Below are 18,747 nucleotides of genomic sequence, written 5' to 3'. Positions count from 1 at the left end.
AATGTGAAGGTTTACACTTGTAAGACCACTTCAAGTAACAGTACAGTATTTTATTAGTCTCTAAAACTCAGTATCCAATACCACTTTGTTTCACTAGATGTCGGTATTTTTAGTTTACATTTTGCCCTAAATACTTGCATAACACCATGCTACATGCTGTTGCTAATAACAGTACATGTACTGATATCTGACAGCTAAGTGCAGGCTAGTCTTATGCTATGTTGAAACTGATTAATGGCTGTGGTATGATTTTAAACTGACCCCTCCCCTGATCATTGATAAACAGGGTTCAGAGTTTTAAAACTCAGGAAACCGTTCACTGACTTCATTTCTACCGACTACCAATAATTTAGCTCACCAAGATGCATTTGCGAATTCTGGTGATCTTTTCATTCATTCGTCTCTTCTCATCTGGGGACACGCTCCTGACACCTTGTGACAGGTTAGTTCCCACAAGTACCTTCTTGATCAAGGCAGCTTTTCTGAATTATCCATTGAGATGGCTATATTTATTATTGAGATTATTACTTTGAGATGAATGCATCTTCAAATCTGTCTTTTTGTCATTGGGTTACGTGAAATGATTTGTGAATTTCTTTATGAAATATGAGCTTTGAAGATGGTCCTCACCGTATTATGAAAGACTTCAACAGCCACCAGATGGTATTCTCATTATGGCTGAACTTTGAGTCAATGATAAAGCAGGTGGAGTGCAGAATGCAGAGAAGCTGAGCTTTGAACCTTCATCAAAGAAGAGCAGTAGAAAGTTATTGATCTTGGTTTTATGAGCTTAACCTGTGAGTGCCAGATAAGAAGTGGGCAGACAAACAAACTGCCCTGTTATTCTGTGCATCAGATACCTGACATGTTTGTTGCCACCAGTCAGATCTACTGCACTGGAGAAGTCCTGAGACAGGTCCAGATGGCGAAACTGTTTGATGATGACAAGTACTTTGTAGATATGAAGTTGACTATAGCTCCTGGTGAGTCAAGCATTTGTTCTGATGCCCATCTGAATAGCTCTAGGCCTGTGATTTCCTGTACTCTCTGCTATTTCCCTACTTACCCGTAGAGGTCGTTGTGGAGGCTTTTGCCAATCTGAGCTCAGGGTTCCCAAACAAGACCGTCCCATCCTCAGAGCTACTGAGGTTCCTGCGAACATACTTTGAAGAGCCGGGTAAGGAGTTTGAGCAGTGGACTCCTCCAGACTGGCATTCAAAGTAAGAACATTTTGAGTGGAGTTGTCTTGGCAGGATAGTATGAGGATGGTTCACCCAAAAATGAAAATTCCATCATGTTGATTCTAAACTGGAATTACTTTACTTTGACAGTGGTACACAAGTGTTCCAAAAAAGCCATACTGGAACTGTATGACCTGAGGGTGTGTAAATCATAACAAAATTTTCATTTCTGGGTGAATGATTCATTTAAATTTGAATGTTAATGAAACCACAACCATCTTTGTTCCCTCTTCCATAGACCAAAATTCTTGTCCAGGGTGTCTGACTCAAAATATCGCAGTTGGTCTGAAGAACTGCATAGTTTATGGAAGTCCCTTGGCCGAAAGGTAAATGTTGGTTTTCATTAATGTATGGGACTGTGTATCGCTAACTAATATTTATCTTCTTACTATATACTTGGCTGTGCAGATCCGTGATGATGTCAGAGACCACCCAGAGCTGTACTCGCAGATGTACACCCCACACCCAGTCGTTGTGCCTGGTGGCCGCTTTAGGGAACTCTATTACTGGTTAGTCTCTCCCTTTATCACATACATACATACAGACAAACAAACATAACCGTAAACCTTTAAAGACAGACCTGTTGTGAGTTTTTGTTGAAGCCTATAGAGGTGTTGTTGAAATCTGTCTTCATTATTTCAAATCATTTTTAAAATGGTCATGCTTAAACGTGGAATTAATGGTAAAAGCCACATTACCCATGATGCTGGGCAGAAAGTTCAACCAATCAGGGACTGGCCACTCCCAAGAAGTAAATACTAGACGGATGGACAGACACTGGGTTGTTTTCAACCAACAGTTGGGTTAAATGTTTAAACTCCCCAATCGCTGGGTTCGTCCATATTTTACCCAGCACTGGGTTGTATTTAACCCAGCATTTTCTTAGAGTATGTGTGTATATACAGGGATTAAAGTTCTCCGTCGCTACGACGGATTTCCGTTAATTGCAGCGAGTCTACGACGGTTTTCCGTCATTTGCAGGGTTCCCGCCTGTCTTTAATGTCTTAAATGCACTTTTCATAATTTTAAGGCCGTAAATAGGCTTACATTTCTCAAATAGTGTAATACATTTCTTAATTTTAGTTTGAATAGGTCTTAAATTAGGGAAAGACGAGGTGTATACAGTAACGCCGCTCGCATCATTCACAGTCGGGTTATTATCGGAGAGCAGAGCAGAACTTGAATTTCGGCGCGGGATGGTAATAATCATTCTACTCATTCCCGCAGGTTCCGACGGAATGTATCACATTTGCACCTGCTTTAAAGTCTTGATAAATCACTCGCACGCTCTCATCTATGTGCACAGATCGCGATAAGGAGAGTGACAGCTTTTAATAATAATTAAGGTAGTTTGCAAAAGTGATATTGATTTAATACAACAGCTCTATATCATCAACGAAAATAGTTCTAAATAAAGTAACAGCTGAGCCGATGCGCATCTCTAAAAGCAAACAGGGGTTACTGTATAATTTCAGTTATTTAAATCATTTAAGTTCTGTATTCAAAATTGTATATTTAAAACATTAATCTCCACATGAATTTATGAATTTAATTGTACTCATGCCATCTCTGAGCCTCATTAAACGTCTGAAAATGTATACCTACAAGCCACTTTTGTGTTCTTCTGTGCCACCTCTGTAGTACAAATTAATTTCTTATTAATACTAATTTCATATAATTGGTAACTTATTTGTCTTATTCTACTTATAATTTTTTTTTTTATAGAAATTTTAAAAAGCTTATAAACACAATTTTTTTTTTAAATTTGACAGATGAAAATGATGCCATTGCAAAAAAGAAAATGCCCTGTAAATCACTTTGAGTCAAATGTCACCTCGAATTAGCAAGGCTATTTTTAATAAGAATTGATTATTGATCAGAAGCTGCTCCTAATTAAATTAGGAGGACAAAGCTCCTAAAAAGAAAAGTAAGCACAGAGCCATGTGTAACACATTAGATCTGTGCATGAGGTCTTAAAGAGACAGCAGCCTAAATAAACCTGCTGCTGTCTTTCATTATACAGTGAAGACTATCCAGTGTTATTTTACAGTTGAATAGATTATAGTTAGACCTAACTGAAAAAATAAGTACTGATAATTTAATTTGTATCTTGTTATTTTTGTTTGTGCTATTGATTGTCATTAATTTATTTGTTATTATTTTATTATTTACTAAATTATTCAAAGACATACTACTTTTTTTAGTTAATATAAATTCAATTCTGAGTGCAGGTGATTCTTGGGTGGGGAGGGGACGTGGTCCATGTGAAATAGTCCTGCCACCACAGCTGGAAAAAATCCTAGAGGAAAACACTGCATACATTTAATAAAATTAGAAAAATGCATTTACAAAAGTAAAAAGAAAATTCCCCTGTAAATCACTTTGTCAAATGTCACCTCGTATTAAGAAGGCTAATTTTTTTTTTTATCAGAATTTTTTATTATTGATTAGAAGGTGCTCCTAAATTTTTTAAATTAGGAGGACAAGCGCTCCTAATTACAAGAAGAAAAACACGGCTCTTAAACTGGGTGTGTGACAGGTATGGCTGTGGATCGGGGTTTGGCCGAGGAAAAATTTTCAGTTAAAATATTTTTTTTGCTTTAACCCCTGTGTATATATATATATATAATGTATATGTGTGTGTATATATTAGTGTTATCAAACAATTAATTGCGATTAATCGTATCCAAAATAAGTTTTTGTTTACATAATGTGTGTATTGTGGATATTTATTGTGTGTGTGTGTATATATATTATACACACACGCAGCACATTTTGAAAATATTTACATGTATTTGCATGTACAGTCGTGGCCAAAAATATCGGCAACCTTGGTGAATATGGTCAGAGGAGGCTGTGAAAATGAATCTGCATTGTTAATCCTTTTGATCTAACCTTTCATTGGATAATAAAAATTTAAAATGGGGGGAGGAATATCATTATGAAATGTTTTTCTCTAATACACATTGGCCACAATTAACGGCACCCTTTTATTCAATACTTTTTGAAACCTCCATTTGCCAGTTTAACAGCTCTAAATGTTCTCCTATAATGCCTGATGAGGTTACAGACACCTGACAAGAGATCAGAGACCATTCCTTCATCCAGAATCACTCCAGACCCTTTAGATTCACAGCTCCCTGTTGCTTCTTCTCTTCAGTTCACTCATTTTCTACAGGGTTCAGGTCAGAGGACTGGAATGGCCAGCAGAAGCTTGGTTTTGTGCTCAGTGACCCGGTTTTGTGTTGTTTTAGAGGTTTGTGTTTGGATTATTGTACGGTTGGAAGATCCAAACATGGCCCATTATAAGATTTCTAACAGAGTCAGTCACTTATTGATTTTTTATCTGTTGGTATTTGATAGAATCCATGATGCCATGTGTCTAAACAAGATGTCCAGGACCTCCAGCAGAAATATAGGCCCACAACATCAAAAATACAGCAGTATATTTCATTGTACACATGGGGTACTTTTTATCCCTGTGTTCACCAAACCCATCTTGAGTGTTTGCTGCTAAAAAGCTCATTTTTTAGTTTCATCTGACCATAGAAGCCAGACCCATTTGAAGTTCCAGTCGTGTCTGATAACTATCTGATTTCTGATAAATCAGAAATCTATTCTTTGTTTTTCTCATTGTGATGGATGATTAAGGGAATTTGGGCTTTGTTTTCCCTCCTATTTATATTTCTGTGAAACAGGAAGCCATGGCTGGATAATTTCATGTTCATAATCACCCTGGAGTGCTCAAAATTGTGAATATGAATGGGAATATACTTCAGAGATATTTTACTCATAAGAATTTCTAGGGGTGCCAGTAATTGTGTCCAACGTGTATTTGAGAAAAACATTTATTTCATAATGATATTTCCCCCATTTTAAATTCTTATTATCCAATGAAAGGTCAGATTTTTGTGAATTTTTTTTTAAATAAAAGATCAAAAGGATTAACAATGCAGATTAATTTTCACAGCCGCCTTTGGTCATATTTTGCAAACAAACATGTAATTAAATTACAGTTACTTATGAAAATGTGGCAAAGTCTGAGAGTTATTAGTCTGCCTGGTTTAAATATTTGAAAATGATTAACAGTTAAAAACATTCGTTAGAAATTTTGAAATGTAATCAAATGTAATGTTACATTATTTTAATAAAGTAATTCAAATAATACTTACACTGGAAGTTACCTTTTCAAAATGTAATAAGTAAAGTAACCTTCCCAAAACTGTATGTGTGTGTATACATATGTATGTATGTGTGTGTGTGTGTTTCATATTTCGGGATAAACTTAAAATATATTGTTTCTATTGGTGTAATCAACAAGTAGCTTTATATTTCACAATAATGCATTGTGTTCTACATTCCTTTTTTTTTTTTCTTTTGTTGTCTGATTTTGTAATATTTTTAGCTTCAAATAAATAGTTGTGATTCATCCCATGGCTGCGTGGCTTGGTTCATGATTTATAATACTTTACAAAGACTTTCCCAAACATGCCCAAAAACAACATACATGCTGTTATTGGACAGTTTTACTCATGAAATATATATTAATCATGGCTGTTAGTAGCTTACAGTGAATTTCTACATTGGCATTGTTAATTGACAACTTATACGTAATGCTGCATCCACACCACTAAGTGTCAGTGTATGTCCACAGCCAGCCCTCATGCTGGCGCACACATCATGCACGGATAAATATGATCAATATTGTCAAATCTGATTTCATGGTGACTTTAATAAACATAGCAGCACCCTGACAACTACCCACGACACAATAGCATCATCATGAATAGTTCTGCAAAACCCACATATTATCTTTAGAAATTGTAATAATGGTGTTTTTTTTTTTTTTTTTCTTCAGGGACTCATATTGGGTAATAAATGGTCTCCTTTTGTCAGAGATGACAGAGACAGCTCGAGGAATGATTCTGAACTTTGTGTACCTGTTGGAAAGGTGCACTTATTTCTCTTGATTTTCACATTACATTAAATAACAGATATTTGACTCATAAATGATTAAATGAAAATCATTGTTTATTCACCTTCACATAATCTGCATTTTTTTTATAATGTTGAACTAAGTATGATTGCTTCAGTTCATAATATTTAACTTAGAAATGCACAAGCTTTTTCTTTTAATAATACAAAAAAACCCAAGTAAAACACTCACTGTTTTGCTTCTCTTCCATTCAGATACGGCCTTGTCCCAAACGGTGGTCGGGTGTATTACGAGCGGCGTAGTCAGCCTCCCTTCCTTCCGCTAATGGTGGAGAGCTTCTATGAGGTCACCGGAGACAAAGAATTCCTCAGGTAACCTTTCTGACTAAACTGCCCTCCCGCAGGTTTGTTGAATATTGAGGTGTTGCGCTGAACCGCTCTGAACAACACTTCTGCACTGCATGTGCTCTCTGTGTGTTTAGGCAGGTTTTGCCAGCACTGGAAACAGAGTACAGCTTTTGGATGCAGAATCGCTCCCTTGCTGTGGTGAAGAGTGGACTGACTCACATCCTGAATCGATATAGTGTACCGGTGGACAGGCCGAGGTGAGACAATTCATTAACACTGTGCATTTTAAGAACATGTCAGGGTCACCACCAAACGCAAAATGAATTTTGCACCAAGAAATCTTAAGTTTCATTCGTATTACTGTGATTCTCAATACTGTAATAAAGTAACACATCTGGATGCATTCCAGTATTTAAATCTGTGACTCTTTGCAGACCCGAGTCGTACAGTGATGATGTAGAACTGGCTGAGGGCCTGTCAGTAGGTAGGAATCTAGGTGCTCTATTGAGGCCAAAATGCAAATATTTTGACTCCTTTTACCTATTAAAGGAGTAGTTCGCCCAAAAATGAAAATGTGCTGAAAATGTATTCACCCTCAGGTCATTCAAAATGTAGATGAGTTTGTTTCTTCCTCAGACCAGATTTGGCAAAATTTAGCATTGCATCACTTTCTCACCAATTGATCCTATGCAGTGAATGGGTGCCGTCAGAATGTAAGTAAAAACAGCTGATAAAAAGGTCACATGACTGAAGTCCATCAATTAATGTCATGTAAAGCGAAAAGTTTTTGATTTTTGATTTCATACTGTTGCTCTTGGCTAAAGTCCTCTATCCATAAAAAACAAAAACCCTGTTCTAAAACAAATATGTTTTGATGTGCAAGTACAGCAGGGTATGGACTTTTTCACTGGATGAAGGACTGGTATTTTGGTCAAAAGTGACAGTTTAAAGTTGAAATCCCTTAATGATGGATTTGTTTCTTACAAACACCGCTTTTTGCTTCACAAGATATTTATAGTGTTGTTTTTATCAGCTATTTGTGCTCTCAATCTGACGGCACCCATTCACTGCAAGTAAGTGACGTAATGTCAAATTTCTCCAAATCTGTTCCAATGAAGAAACAAACTCTACATCTTGGATGGCATAAAGGTGAATACGTTTTCAACAAATTTTAATTTTGGGTGAACTGTTCCTTTTAATATTCTGATGCTTACATGTACCACAAGACCATTAAATGAGTCATGTTAAAAGGTATTTTCTTTGTGTTTATGTGCATGAATATGAATATGTTTGTTATTACAGAGGCTCAGAAGAAACTTTGGATAGAACTGACATCTGGTGCAGAGTCAGGCTGGGATTTCTCTTCTCGCTGGTATATAGACAGCACAGGCAGAAACAACGGCACCCTGAGCGACACACAGACAAGCTCTATCCTGCCTACTGACCTCAATGCCATTATGTGCCGCAATGAGCGTTTGCTGTCCTCCTTCCACAGGATTCTGGGTAAAAGAGTAAAAACACACTTCTGTGTATTTACACACACTACTAGACAATGCTAATTCAAGTTCACTTCGCGATTCAAACTAATTTCCCTATTTCACGTGTTCTCCCTATCATTTCCTGTCCTATATTTACTCCTATCTTTACTGTGTTATTACTGTATCATAAAGGATGTGTTTAAACCTTTGTCAAAATTTGAAATCTGGAATTAGAACTAGCAAACTTATCAATAAACTTTGTCATAAAATCACCCACAATTACTCCTTTTTTCTGTTTGGTGAACTATATCAGTCAACTTTTTTTTATTTATTTATTTATTTTTTTAAGTTTGAATTCTGAGTAAATGATTTTAATTCCCGGAAGTGTGCACTCTTTTAAACAAAGCAATGCACTCTCAACATTTCCATTTTCCCTTTTTCCTGCAATCTTTGTTTCACACTGACTTTTTCTTCCTCATTTTTTAGTAAATAATCATTTATAGTTAGTCATCATATATAACACGTTTTGTTGGTAATTTATTTTTGTCATTTTAATAATTTCAAGTCAGCAATATCACCTCAGTAAATTAGAAAGATAAAACACTTGGCATTTAAGTTAAGGCAGAAGATTTCACACAGAGGAAATTATACTTCGTTTGATGGTCCAAATATTCAGCTATCACTTTTAGTTAATGTATTCACCTAATCAGCTGATGTCATTTAATTTAATAACTTAATTAGGCTACTGCCTAAAGGATGACTGATGGTCATCGGTCTTCTCTGGGTGCTGAAATTAGACATTTATGTAATAGAAATTTATTTAATAACCCCCCCTTCCGTCTCTATATATACACATACACACATATATCCACTTTACATCTATTGAGAATTATATGATGAATAGAACATTTAAAAAACAGCATTTATTTGAAATATAAATATTGTTTAACAATGTACAGTAAAAGTGTTTATTCTCACTTTTGTTAAATATGATGTATCCTCGCTAATAAATAAAAGTATAAAAAATGTACTGATCCCCAAACATTTAAACAGTAGTAGTGTATATTTGGTAGAAATGCTTGTTTAGTTCCCTTAGGTATGATAATGAGGCAGCAGAGTATGAACCGCGTAGTTTGTGCGTTATATTAAAAGCACTCTGACATCTTTTCCTGTAGGTAATGAAGAGAAGGCAGTGGAATATGAGAAGGCACTTTCTGCTAGAATTAAAGCGGTTGAAAGTCTACTGTGGGATGCAGAAAGAGGAGCCTGGTTTGATTTCAGCCTGGTGAACGAGACCCGGCACCTGTCCTTCTACCCATCTAACCTGGCGCCTCTCTGGGCACAATGTTACTCTAAGCCAGAAATGGCCAATCAGGCTGTGCAGTACTTGACGGTGAGCCTGTCACTTTACAAACCCTTATGTTAATTACCAATGTTTTATAGTGGGTCATATCGTAGGCAGGCAGCCTAGACGTTATACAAAATATGCAATGCTTCCTTCCTGCAGACAAGCTCTAGATGTCTCACCTCTGACATATTGCTGCTTTAATAAGACCGTCCATCCCCACAGTAAATTAATATTGGAATATATTTGATACAAAGAAATTACCTCTCGAGTTTTTCTCCTTATTAATTTGTCGTAAATACAAGAGAAAAGTATTTTTAGGTTTCACAGGAAAAAGTGAGATCTCAAACAGTGGGAGGTTGCATTTCCCCGAAGCAAACTCCGTGCTCAACAGCAGATGGCACTCTTTGCACGATATTTCTGCTTTCCACAAACCTTTCCTCGTTCTGGTCATTCATTCTCTCTCTCTTCTTCTGTTTAGGGTAGTGGAGGTCTGGACTATCCTAATGGGATTCCCACCTCTCTTAGTGAAAGCGGGCAGCAGTGGGACATGCCCAACGCCTGGCCTCCTCTTCAGCACATGATTATAGAGGGTATGTGGGCATTTGATCTTGCGACAGTCACCACTGAAATAATATATATTTGCATAGTGCTATTCACAATGTACAATGATCGAAAGCAGCTTTACAGAAGGTCACAATGTTAATGTTTGTTATATATCAGTATAGGTGCATGAAGAAATTTAGAGCTGATAATACTTGTATATAAATAAAAATCTTATATTGACCTCATTTACTTCTCAGTCTCATTGTGCATAATTCATCAGTATATTTGTCTGTATTCTATGATAATTTGACACCATTTTGGTGAAAATGACATCAACTAGGCTTAAAGTGTCCAAATATCTCAGGACAGTCACTATTTTTCAAGCCATGGACTTTCGTTGATTGCTACAAATAGACATTTTAAGCTAGCATCACTGTGATTCACACTTTTACTCTCATGGAAAAGCCAGCAGCAGTGTGATGTGTAGACTTATGTAATGAGAGTGGGTGGACTGTGTAGTTCTTTGACCTATTAATAGAGCAGAAAGTATTAAATAAAGAGCTACATCTGTTGGGCCGAACGCTTTGCAACATCCAGGCTAATTGTAAGCCTGGATGTACTTCACCCTTCCGGTACTGAGAATGTGCAGGGTTTTGGTTAATGTTAACCGGTAGACAAATCGCTCTCAAGTTCAGTGGTAATCATGTTTTACTTCAGACACATAGTGGTGAATCAACACAGTATGTCATTACAATTGTACAGTTTACATTTTTTCTTTAACTTCATGTTTTGTTTGTAATTTTTGAAAAATGAGGGCATGTTGTGTAACTTTATTGCCATTTGCCAAATTTGGCTCGCTTCATTTTTATTTTTATTTTTCCTTTTGTTCCACTGGGAACCAAACGTTTAGGAGAGAACATGCCTGAAAAAATGAAAAATTGTGATTCTATAGACGATAACAGTTTGGTTCTTTTCCAACTTCTGACAGCGGTTTACTGCTTACTGAAGGCACAGGCTGGCTGTAATACATGAGCATCAAACACACATTTTGCAGATCAGCCACTTCAGTTATAACTTGAAGCAGTGCGCCTGAGGAATCTTCAGTCTGTTCAATGTGTGAACTAAATCACATTATTCCCTTCAAAATTCAATTTACCTGCTGTCACATCTTGTCTGTGAGTTTGGGAAGTGACTATTAAGATGTGATTAATGATGCTCAGTAGTTGGTGAATTTGCCATTTAAATCACCCACCCACTTCTCACCCCATCCATCACTTCTTTGCAGGTCTCTCCAGGCTCGATTCAGCCCACGCTAAAGAGCTCGCCTTCAGTTTGGCCCAAAGGTGGATTCAGACCAACTGGAGGGCGTACATCAAATATGAGGCCATGTTTGAGAAGGTGAAGTCCCCTGAATTCACTCTAGGCTGTCTCTGAAATCGCACACAATATATCGATATATTAGTGGAGTAATGTAGGGAATAGTGTCCGATTTTGGATATAGCCCCATCCTACAGCTGGACCTTTATTAGTTTCTGCATTAGGTTAAAAATCACCATGAAATCAGTCAATTCCTGATGAACAAACAACACAGTCACCAAGAAAAATTAAACCATAGACTGCATTAGTGGCCGCCCACTTTTAAATTTTTTATTTTATTTTTATATTTTAAGCTTATTGCAAAAAATGCATTTATGAAGACTTCATATGCAAATACACACACACATTATATCTATAGACAATATATTTTAATGCATAATGTATATGAGAGTGTGGGGAGACGTTATTTACGGTGCTTTATCGGAGAGGCTGTTCCCTGCAAGCTTTTTGGCTTGATGTGCTGGCTGTGACTCTGATTGGTTGAATTTTGCACAGCATCATGGGTAATGAAGTTTTTCCCCACAAATTTTGTTGTTAAATATGATTAAGTTGAAATAATGCAAACACATGGTTTCATCAAAAGCGTATGCCATCGATTAACAACCTCGATGCTCTGTCTTTACATTTTTAAAAGTTAAAAAATCGATTTCCCTATGGAGAAAATGAATGACGTTTTTAATTTAAATGCTACTTACAAAAATAAAATATTGCTTATATATATAAAAGTTATTATGACTTGGTGTTCACTTAACTTCCTCACTGTCTGTCTCTCTTTTTCTCTGCAATTCTCCTCACCCCATGTCCTTGTTACAGTACGATGTCAACGGTGATGGAAAGCCCGGAGGAGGTGGCGAGTATGAAGTTCAGGTATTAATGGTCTGTTCATATTTACATATTCAAATTCATAAATCTGCTTCGGAGCTGGGCACAGCGCTTCGGAGACATTTTAATCTCTGGAGGAATTAGGGGTAAATTAGAGTTCTTCAGCCCAGTAGAACCATTCTTGAAATGTAGAATCTCATTTTCTCTTGGACCCTGAGGACCAATAGAGTGTCTAGAGAAGGAACGGCAAATTAATAGAAGCTCAGATCACCAATTTCCAAGTTCATAGAATAAATTTCAAAAGATGTATCATGAAAAGTCTTTATATCAGACATTGACATTAGTATTGCAAGCTTTAGTACTGCTGTTGCCGAACCCAAACTGAATTAAACTATTAAACTATGGCGAATGGCTCATCTTGCGGGGTTTATGAGAGCGTGAATGATAACCCAAACCCTCCATCTTGTTCCTCATAGTTGGGATTCGGATGGACCAATGGGGCTGCCCTGCAGCTGCTTAACCAGTACGGTGATAGGCTGAGCTCTGGAGGGAGTGTCCTGAGTGCCAGCGTTCTGATTGGACTCGTCTATCCCATCCTAAAATCTCTGTTCTGATCCTGATCCGTGATGTCTGGAGGCTGAAGCAGTGGAAAAATTAGAAAATCCCACATCTTCATTCAACAACTGAAGCTGAAATGATTCAATCAAAGTCTTTCTGTCTGGCTTGCTTGCTTTTTTTTGGTGGAAGTAAGAGGGAACACAAAAAAGTAGTACAGTGACATTTTACAATAAGGTTCAATTTGTTAACATTAGTTAAAATGAACTAATGCTGAAAATATATTCAAAAGTATTTACTAATCTAATTAACTTAAAATGTTAAGTTAATACAGTTAACAAAAGTGAATAAACACTGTAACAAATTAATTTGTCTTTGTTCATTTTAGTTAATGCATTAACTAATGGGACCTTTTTAAAAAATTTTTACACACAACATATCCATTTGAAGAAAAAAAAAACAGACATATAATCAATACTTTAAAGAGTCCAGTCAAAAGGGGGAGGGAGAGGGAGGGAAAGAAGAAAAAAAAAAAAGTAATTCCTTTATATAATAAAGTATGTTAAAAGAAAAACACTGCCAAGCATCAATAGTAGAGGGCTTGGCCCCATTAATTTGCGCTGTTGTACATTCACAAGTCACTATTTTCAGGAGGCTATGGATCCAATATGTTTTTCCACACATGTGTAAACCACTTCTTGTTATTGTCGTCTTTGCAGCTGTAAAACCAGCAAACAACATTCTCTTTTGTATTAAGCTTATACAGAGACCAGAATCATCATTAAAACAACACAAACTTGGTTTAGCAAAGCAATTAATTTGTAGTAAGGAGGATAAAACCAGGTTTACATGTGTCCATAGATTAATGACGATAGAACAAGAAAAGTACCTGATGATGCAGTATTACATATGTGGCAGTTAAAATTTGGTTGTAGTTTCATTTTGAATCTTTTGTAAGGGGTTATGTATGCTCTATGAATGACTTTGAAGTGAATAAGACAATGGGCCAAGTTTTTAGATGTTAAGCTGAGGTTAGACCAGATAAAGTCGACAGATAAATTAAGGTCAGATAATTCAACTAATGGGACCTTATTGTACATTTTTACCAATAGTATTTTTTATAATTTGCTTTACACTCACCTGAAGACTGCATATTTTAATGAGATATACCCAGAAGTAACAACGGTAAAATAATAACTCAGTCTGCAAGGCTGTGATATGAACATGTAGCTGATATAATCCAATGGAAAAATATAGACCATGTTAGATTTTTTTCAGGTTCATTGTCTTAGGTAGTAATTAATGTCTCTGCAGTGGCAGGATCAGAAGATTATCATCATGACTAAAACTGAGCTGACATTACAAATGGTAATTTGCTCTAATCCAATTAGAAGGCTTATTGCTGATCGGAACTTTGCACATGCTGTGTATGTGGAGTATGATCATTAAAAGTGTTTCTGTTTGACTCGCAGCCTGTGTGTGTGTGTGAGCAAGTGTATTTTTAGAGAAAGTGTGTGTGTTGGTTTACATTTGCTTTCATTTGTAGTCGCTGGGTTTTAGTTACCTTTTTCTTCTAGGTAGTGTGTGTGAAGGCCACAGGCCAGATCTGAAGAATGGCCGACCTGTCAAGAGTGTTGTTGTTTTTTTTTAATCAAGAAAAGCACTTCCGAGAATAACAGAAGAAAGTGTGAAGATGAAGTGATTGTGATTCTGCAGGGATTGCTCATCGTCATACCAGCGGGAACACAACGGTGGCTGAAGTGTTTTCATTTATCTCATTACCTATTTATTCTCACTGAATTGAAATTGCACAGATAGTTCGATAAGCCATGAAACATCTTCTCCAGAGCTGCCTACTAGGTCGGCGGTCTGCGTTATTTTGGTATTGTGTATTTTAAATCGTGAGAGGCATAAAATTTTGTTCATATTTGAATATATTGGATAAAATATTAAACAGTTTTCGTGACAGAACTTGTATTAGTTTGTTTACTTGTATAACAGAATTACAATTGTACAAGTGAACATGAAGTGAAAACAATATGATCTCGCAAGTAATATATTAAATTATATATATTAGCCATTATATTAGACCATTATCCTTATATCATCAAAATTACGAAAAATTAAATGGGTGAAAAATATCCCATAGACTTACGTTGAAGTTGGTTGGGATCGACTTGGACTAGCCAGCCATCACAGACACTGAACACCTTCGCATTAGCATAGCAACAGAGTAACATCATGGCAGCCATATTTGCACTAACAAGCACCAAGTTTTTCTTCTGAAATCATATTATATTCACAATTCCGTTTGGTGCCACTAGTGGCACAGAAATTCCTTTAACTACCTACGCTAATAACAACCAGTTGAAAATGAATTTTATGCCACTACAGAGGTCAGAAGGCCAATGAGATTATAAGAGTGTATCCATATCCATGTTATTAAATGAGGATCCTGAATCCTGACAGCTGGTGTTACGTTTCCACGCACTAGTTGTCTGTGGCAGCTCGCTCAGTCAGCTCATTGTGATAAGTCACACATTATGAGCGTCTCAGCACAAGGAAAACCTAATCAGAGCGCTGAGAGGAGGCGGATCCGTTTGTAAGGGAGGAAAGGGAGCTGAGGAGGGGGACAGTTTTTCTTTGTGGGAACATTATTAGAGTAACGAATCCCCAATATGTGGGGTGAATAAGAATGGAGCTGCCTGTGAGGCACCATAATGCTTTAATGTAGTGAGTTCAAACCATGTCTGATCATATTGGTGTGTATTTGATTGCCAAATGGATCCTTTTATCAAAGATGGCCGCATGCTGTTCTTACACAACAAAGCCCTTGATATCAGCCATTGTAGGCTGTTCAGTGCAGAATATTATAGATTACAGACACAATGGCCAAACTAGACTAACGTTTCTTCGCCATGTCTAATATTTGTTACGGAACAAGGCGCTGTAGGGTTTGTATCTGGAACAACTGTTATGTGACAGGACCTTGTGTTCATCATAGATAGCAAAAGCATAAAAGACTCATATTCACCCTCTTTGAAATGGAAGTGTGCTTAATTGTATTGAATGTGCACTTGTAGTGTACTTAAAATCTTAGAAGTATACTTTCTAACTCTTTAGAAAAAGGAACGCATATTACTTAAGGGTTTTCTCTCAATAAACTCCTAATTTGCTGCTTATTAATAGTTTGTAACAGAGGCCTCGTGCCCATTCAAAGTGAGGGGGCACATATACAGATTTTTGAGCCAAGTGGATTTTGAATGTAGCTTCCAAAAGACAAAAGAAAAAAAAATAGCCGAATAATATTTTCCTATATTTCATACATTCACACCGGCTTGATCAGAAGGTGATCAAATCTGCATCCGCTGGCTGGCGCTGAGCCAGAACAGACGCGTTTTTTTTTTTTTTTTACAGCGCTGCGCATTATAACCAATCACACACAATTCTACTGAGCTTATGAATGCATTGACCAATCAGAGACGTTCAGATGAGTCATCGCAAAAACGCGGTGTTTTGTTCACTCCGGCTCTGACTGGATTCTGCTCTCTGAGGAATTCTCTCATCAGAAAGTGCAGATATGCGTACGATGTAAGTATTAATTTATCAGTGTAAACAGCTTCAGTGATTATAATGATTGTTTTTGAGAGTGTTTGAAAAAGTTATTTGATAATGTAAATGCTCTTTGCTTTCTTTCTGTACAATGAAGGTGTTATAATTAGTAAATTACAATATTTTTTATTAAATTCACATTAAAGCGTCATGTTAAAAAAAATGTTATGGCATGACACCCATATCTGGTACAAGTCGCCTAAAAAGACGGCTTTTATGTGTAGTTAGATCAGCTAACTTTATAGATAGTTCCGGTCCTTGATTCTGATTGGTTGAGCTACATTCGAAGCCTTTGTAAATTACACTACAAACCTACACCTTTTTACTTTGTGTGTTGCTTGGCAACCACTTTGTTTCAACCATAGGTTCCAACCACAACTGTTTCTGAGGAACTACATTGTTTGGTGGAAGAATCTACACCGTAAAAAGTGATAAATTGACTTAACTTAAAAAAATTGAGGTAATCCTTGCCTTTAAGTAAATGATAATTAAAAAATTAAGTTAATTGAATTGTCAACTTCACTTAACTTTTTTTTATTTTTATTTTTTTATTATGTACTTAAAACAAATTGAGGAAACCTGTTGCCTTAAAATTATTAAGTTAAGTCAACTTTCACTTTTTCAGTGTATAAGCTTTAATCTAAGGTGCAAAATGCATTAATTTACACATATTTGAGAATCAATGTATCATGATATAGTTAACATGTTTGGAAATATTTAGAATAAAAATATTATTCTAAATATTTAGAATATTTAAATATTCTAAAAAAAATTAAATAAACTAGCATGCTTTTTAATTCAAATGTACATAGCATGCAATTACATAACCAAAAACATTATTCTTTTAAATTATATTATTTCCACAATAAGTACTCTTTTTACACATGATAAAGTGTACTTATTTTTTACAACAGACCCTTCTGATTTATATATCTTTGAACACATATGCACTGTAAAAAGTGCTAAGTTGACTTAACTTAAAAAAATTTAGGAAACTTTAAAATTAAAATTACATTAAAACTACATTAAAATTGCCTTAAAATTATTAAGTAAATAATAATTTTAAAAAAAGTTAAGTGAACTTTTCTCATTTACTTAAAAATTTTAAGGCAGCGGGTTTCCTCAATTTTTTTTAAGTTAAGTCAACTTAGCACTTTTTACAGTGTGATAGTTAAACCTGTAAGAGTTGGGTTCACAAATTACACAATTTATCAAAGTGCACTACACAGTAAAAAGTAGGAACCTGAATTTGAACCATGAACCAAAAGATTTCCAGGAGGTCCTATACACTAACTATGAGGCGCTGTGAAAACTCTTAAGTGTCTAGAGCTGTGAAGATTCACAATTCTTAATTGAGAAGGTTGAGAAAGTCTCCTGGTTTTGACCTCTATCTGTTTTTATAATCTCATCTGTGTTCCTGCACGTCCACATAGACCTCATTACATCCAGCGGTGGCTCAGGGTTCTGCTACAGGAAGAAATCCCGCCACCTCTCCCACACAGCAGACCACACAAAGAGAGAGAGAAGCTGAGAAAGAGGTGGCTTATCAGGACAAACCAATCGCTACATTCATCCACAGGCTAATCTGATCAATAGCTTTCTCTTTAAGCATGAATACGCGAGAGCTGCGGTACATATTCAGCTTACTACAGTCCTGTGTAAACACACTTGCGCACGGCCGTTCATTTGATCACTGACTTTCCCTAAAGTGCTTTGACCCCAAATGCGTTTGAATAAACCTCGCTGGCGCAGAGAGATCAGGCAGAGCTGCATCGATTGGCCGTGGCCTCTGGACCATTTGGTATTCATTACAATGGAAGAATTAGAGGCGAGATAATGGCTGAAAAAGTAGATTCTAAAAACCAATTTTAATCTAAATACACGCACTAAATAAAGCCACATTGATCTAAAAAATAATTTGACTCTTTCAGATCGCTTTTCATCTGCGTCTCTTCACCCGAGGACTAGTGTTCTAAGTTTGTTATCGCATTCATCATGTATTAGTTCAGTTTTAGAATATCAATATGTTTGTGTTGTGGGCATTGATATGCATGGTGGCTGTTTTCGACCTGCTTTTCTCTTTTTAAGGCTTTTAAGTTGACTCTGAATTGGAATCATTGATATTCAAAGGCCACTTCGCCTCAGCTATTGCTTCATGTTAGATGAGCAAAACGTCAGGGTTGTGCGCCAATAATTTAGTTGATTGCAACGCATTACTTTCCTTTAAAAGTAACTAAGTAATGCAATTAGTTACTTTTTTAGAGAGTAAAGCAATATTGTAATGTATTACTTTTAACAGTAACTTTCCCCAACAACACTAAAGACAACTGCTGAAGTTACAACTTATTTTCACTGTGTTCATTCCACTTACCTATGTAAAAATTGAAGTTACTTATTTCATTTCTGCTTGAACTACATTAATCATTATTTGTGGAATTAATGGGTTGCATAAACAGGATAGTGGATTTTTCAGTTGTCAGCATGCTTT

General features: G+C 36.2%; 1 protein-coding gene across 2 annotated transcripts; it reads left to right on the top strand.

Moving 5' to 3' along the window:
- The first annotated feature begins 36 nt into the window (after positions 1-36).
- Positions 37-14,133, top strand: treh (trehalase (brush-border membrane glycoprotein)). 2 transcript variants are annotated; one of them, XM_058750966.1, is made up of 15 exons: positions 37-442; positions 883-983; positions 1,073-1,220; positions 1,480-1,567; positions 1,650-1,750; positions 6,100-6,192; positions 6,432-6,548; positions 6,659-6,781; positions 6,959-7,008; positions 7,827-8,027; positions 9,178-9,395; positions 9,829-9,940; positions 11,179-11,291; positions 12,084-12,137; positions 12,569-14,132. In XM_058750966.1, exons 1-15 carry the CDS (start codon positions 363-365, stop codon positions 12,704-12,706), a joined length of 1,737 nt encoding a protein of 578 aa, XP_058606949.1. In that variant the 5' UTR covers positions 37-362; the 3' UTR covers positions 12,707-14,132. The 2 variants fall into 2 exon arrangements, with proteins under 2 accessions (XP_058606949.1, XP_058606950.1); XM_058750967.1 differs by lacking the exons at positions 883-983; positions 1,073-1,220 and having other exon boundaries at positions 12,569-14,133.
- The last annotated feature ends 4,614 nt before the right edge of the window (positions 14,134-18,747 follow it).

This window comes from Onychostoma macrolepis, chromosome 18, assembly GCF_012432095.1.
Source record: "Onychostoma macrolepis isolate SWU-2019 chromosome 18, ASM1243209v1, whole genome shotgun sequence".
Classification (NCBI taxonomy): Eukaryota; Metazoa; Chordata; class Actinopteri; order Cypriniformes; family Cyprinidae; genus Onychostoma; species Onychostoma macrolepis.
The sequence above is the reverse complement of the archived record's forward strand: the minus strand, read 5'-3'. Positions and strand labels throughout refer to the sequence as shown.

Excerpts from the sequence above, each read along its gene's own strand:
- treh (XM_058750966.1), top strand. The coding sequence starts at position 363 with ATGCATTTGCGAATTCTGGTGATCTTTTCATTCATTCGTCTCTTCTCA. Across the intron at positions 1,221-1,479 it reads CCTCCAGACTGGCATTCAAA|ACCAAAATTCTTGTCCAGGG; the intron begins GTAAGAACATTT and ends CCTCTTCCATAG. Across the intron at positions 8,028-9,177 it reads CTCCTTCCACAGGATTCTGG|GTAATGAAGAGAAGGCAGTG; the intron begins GTAAAAGAGTAA and ends CTTTTCCTGTAG.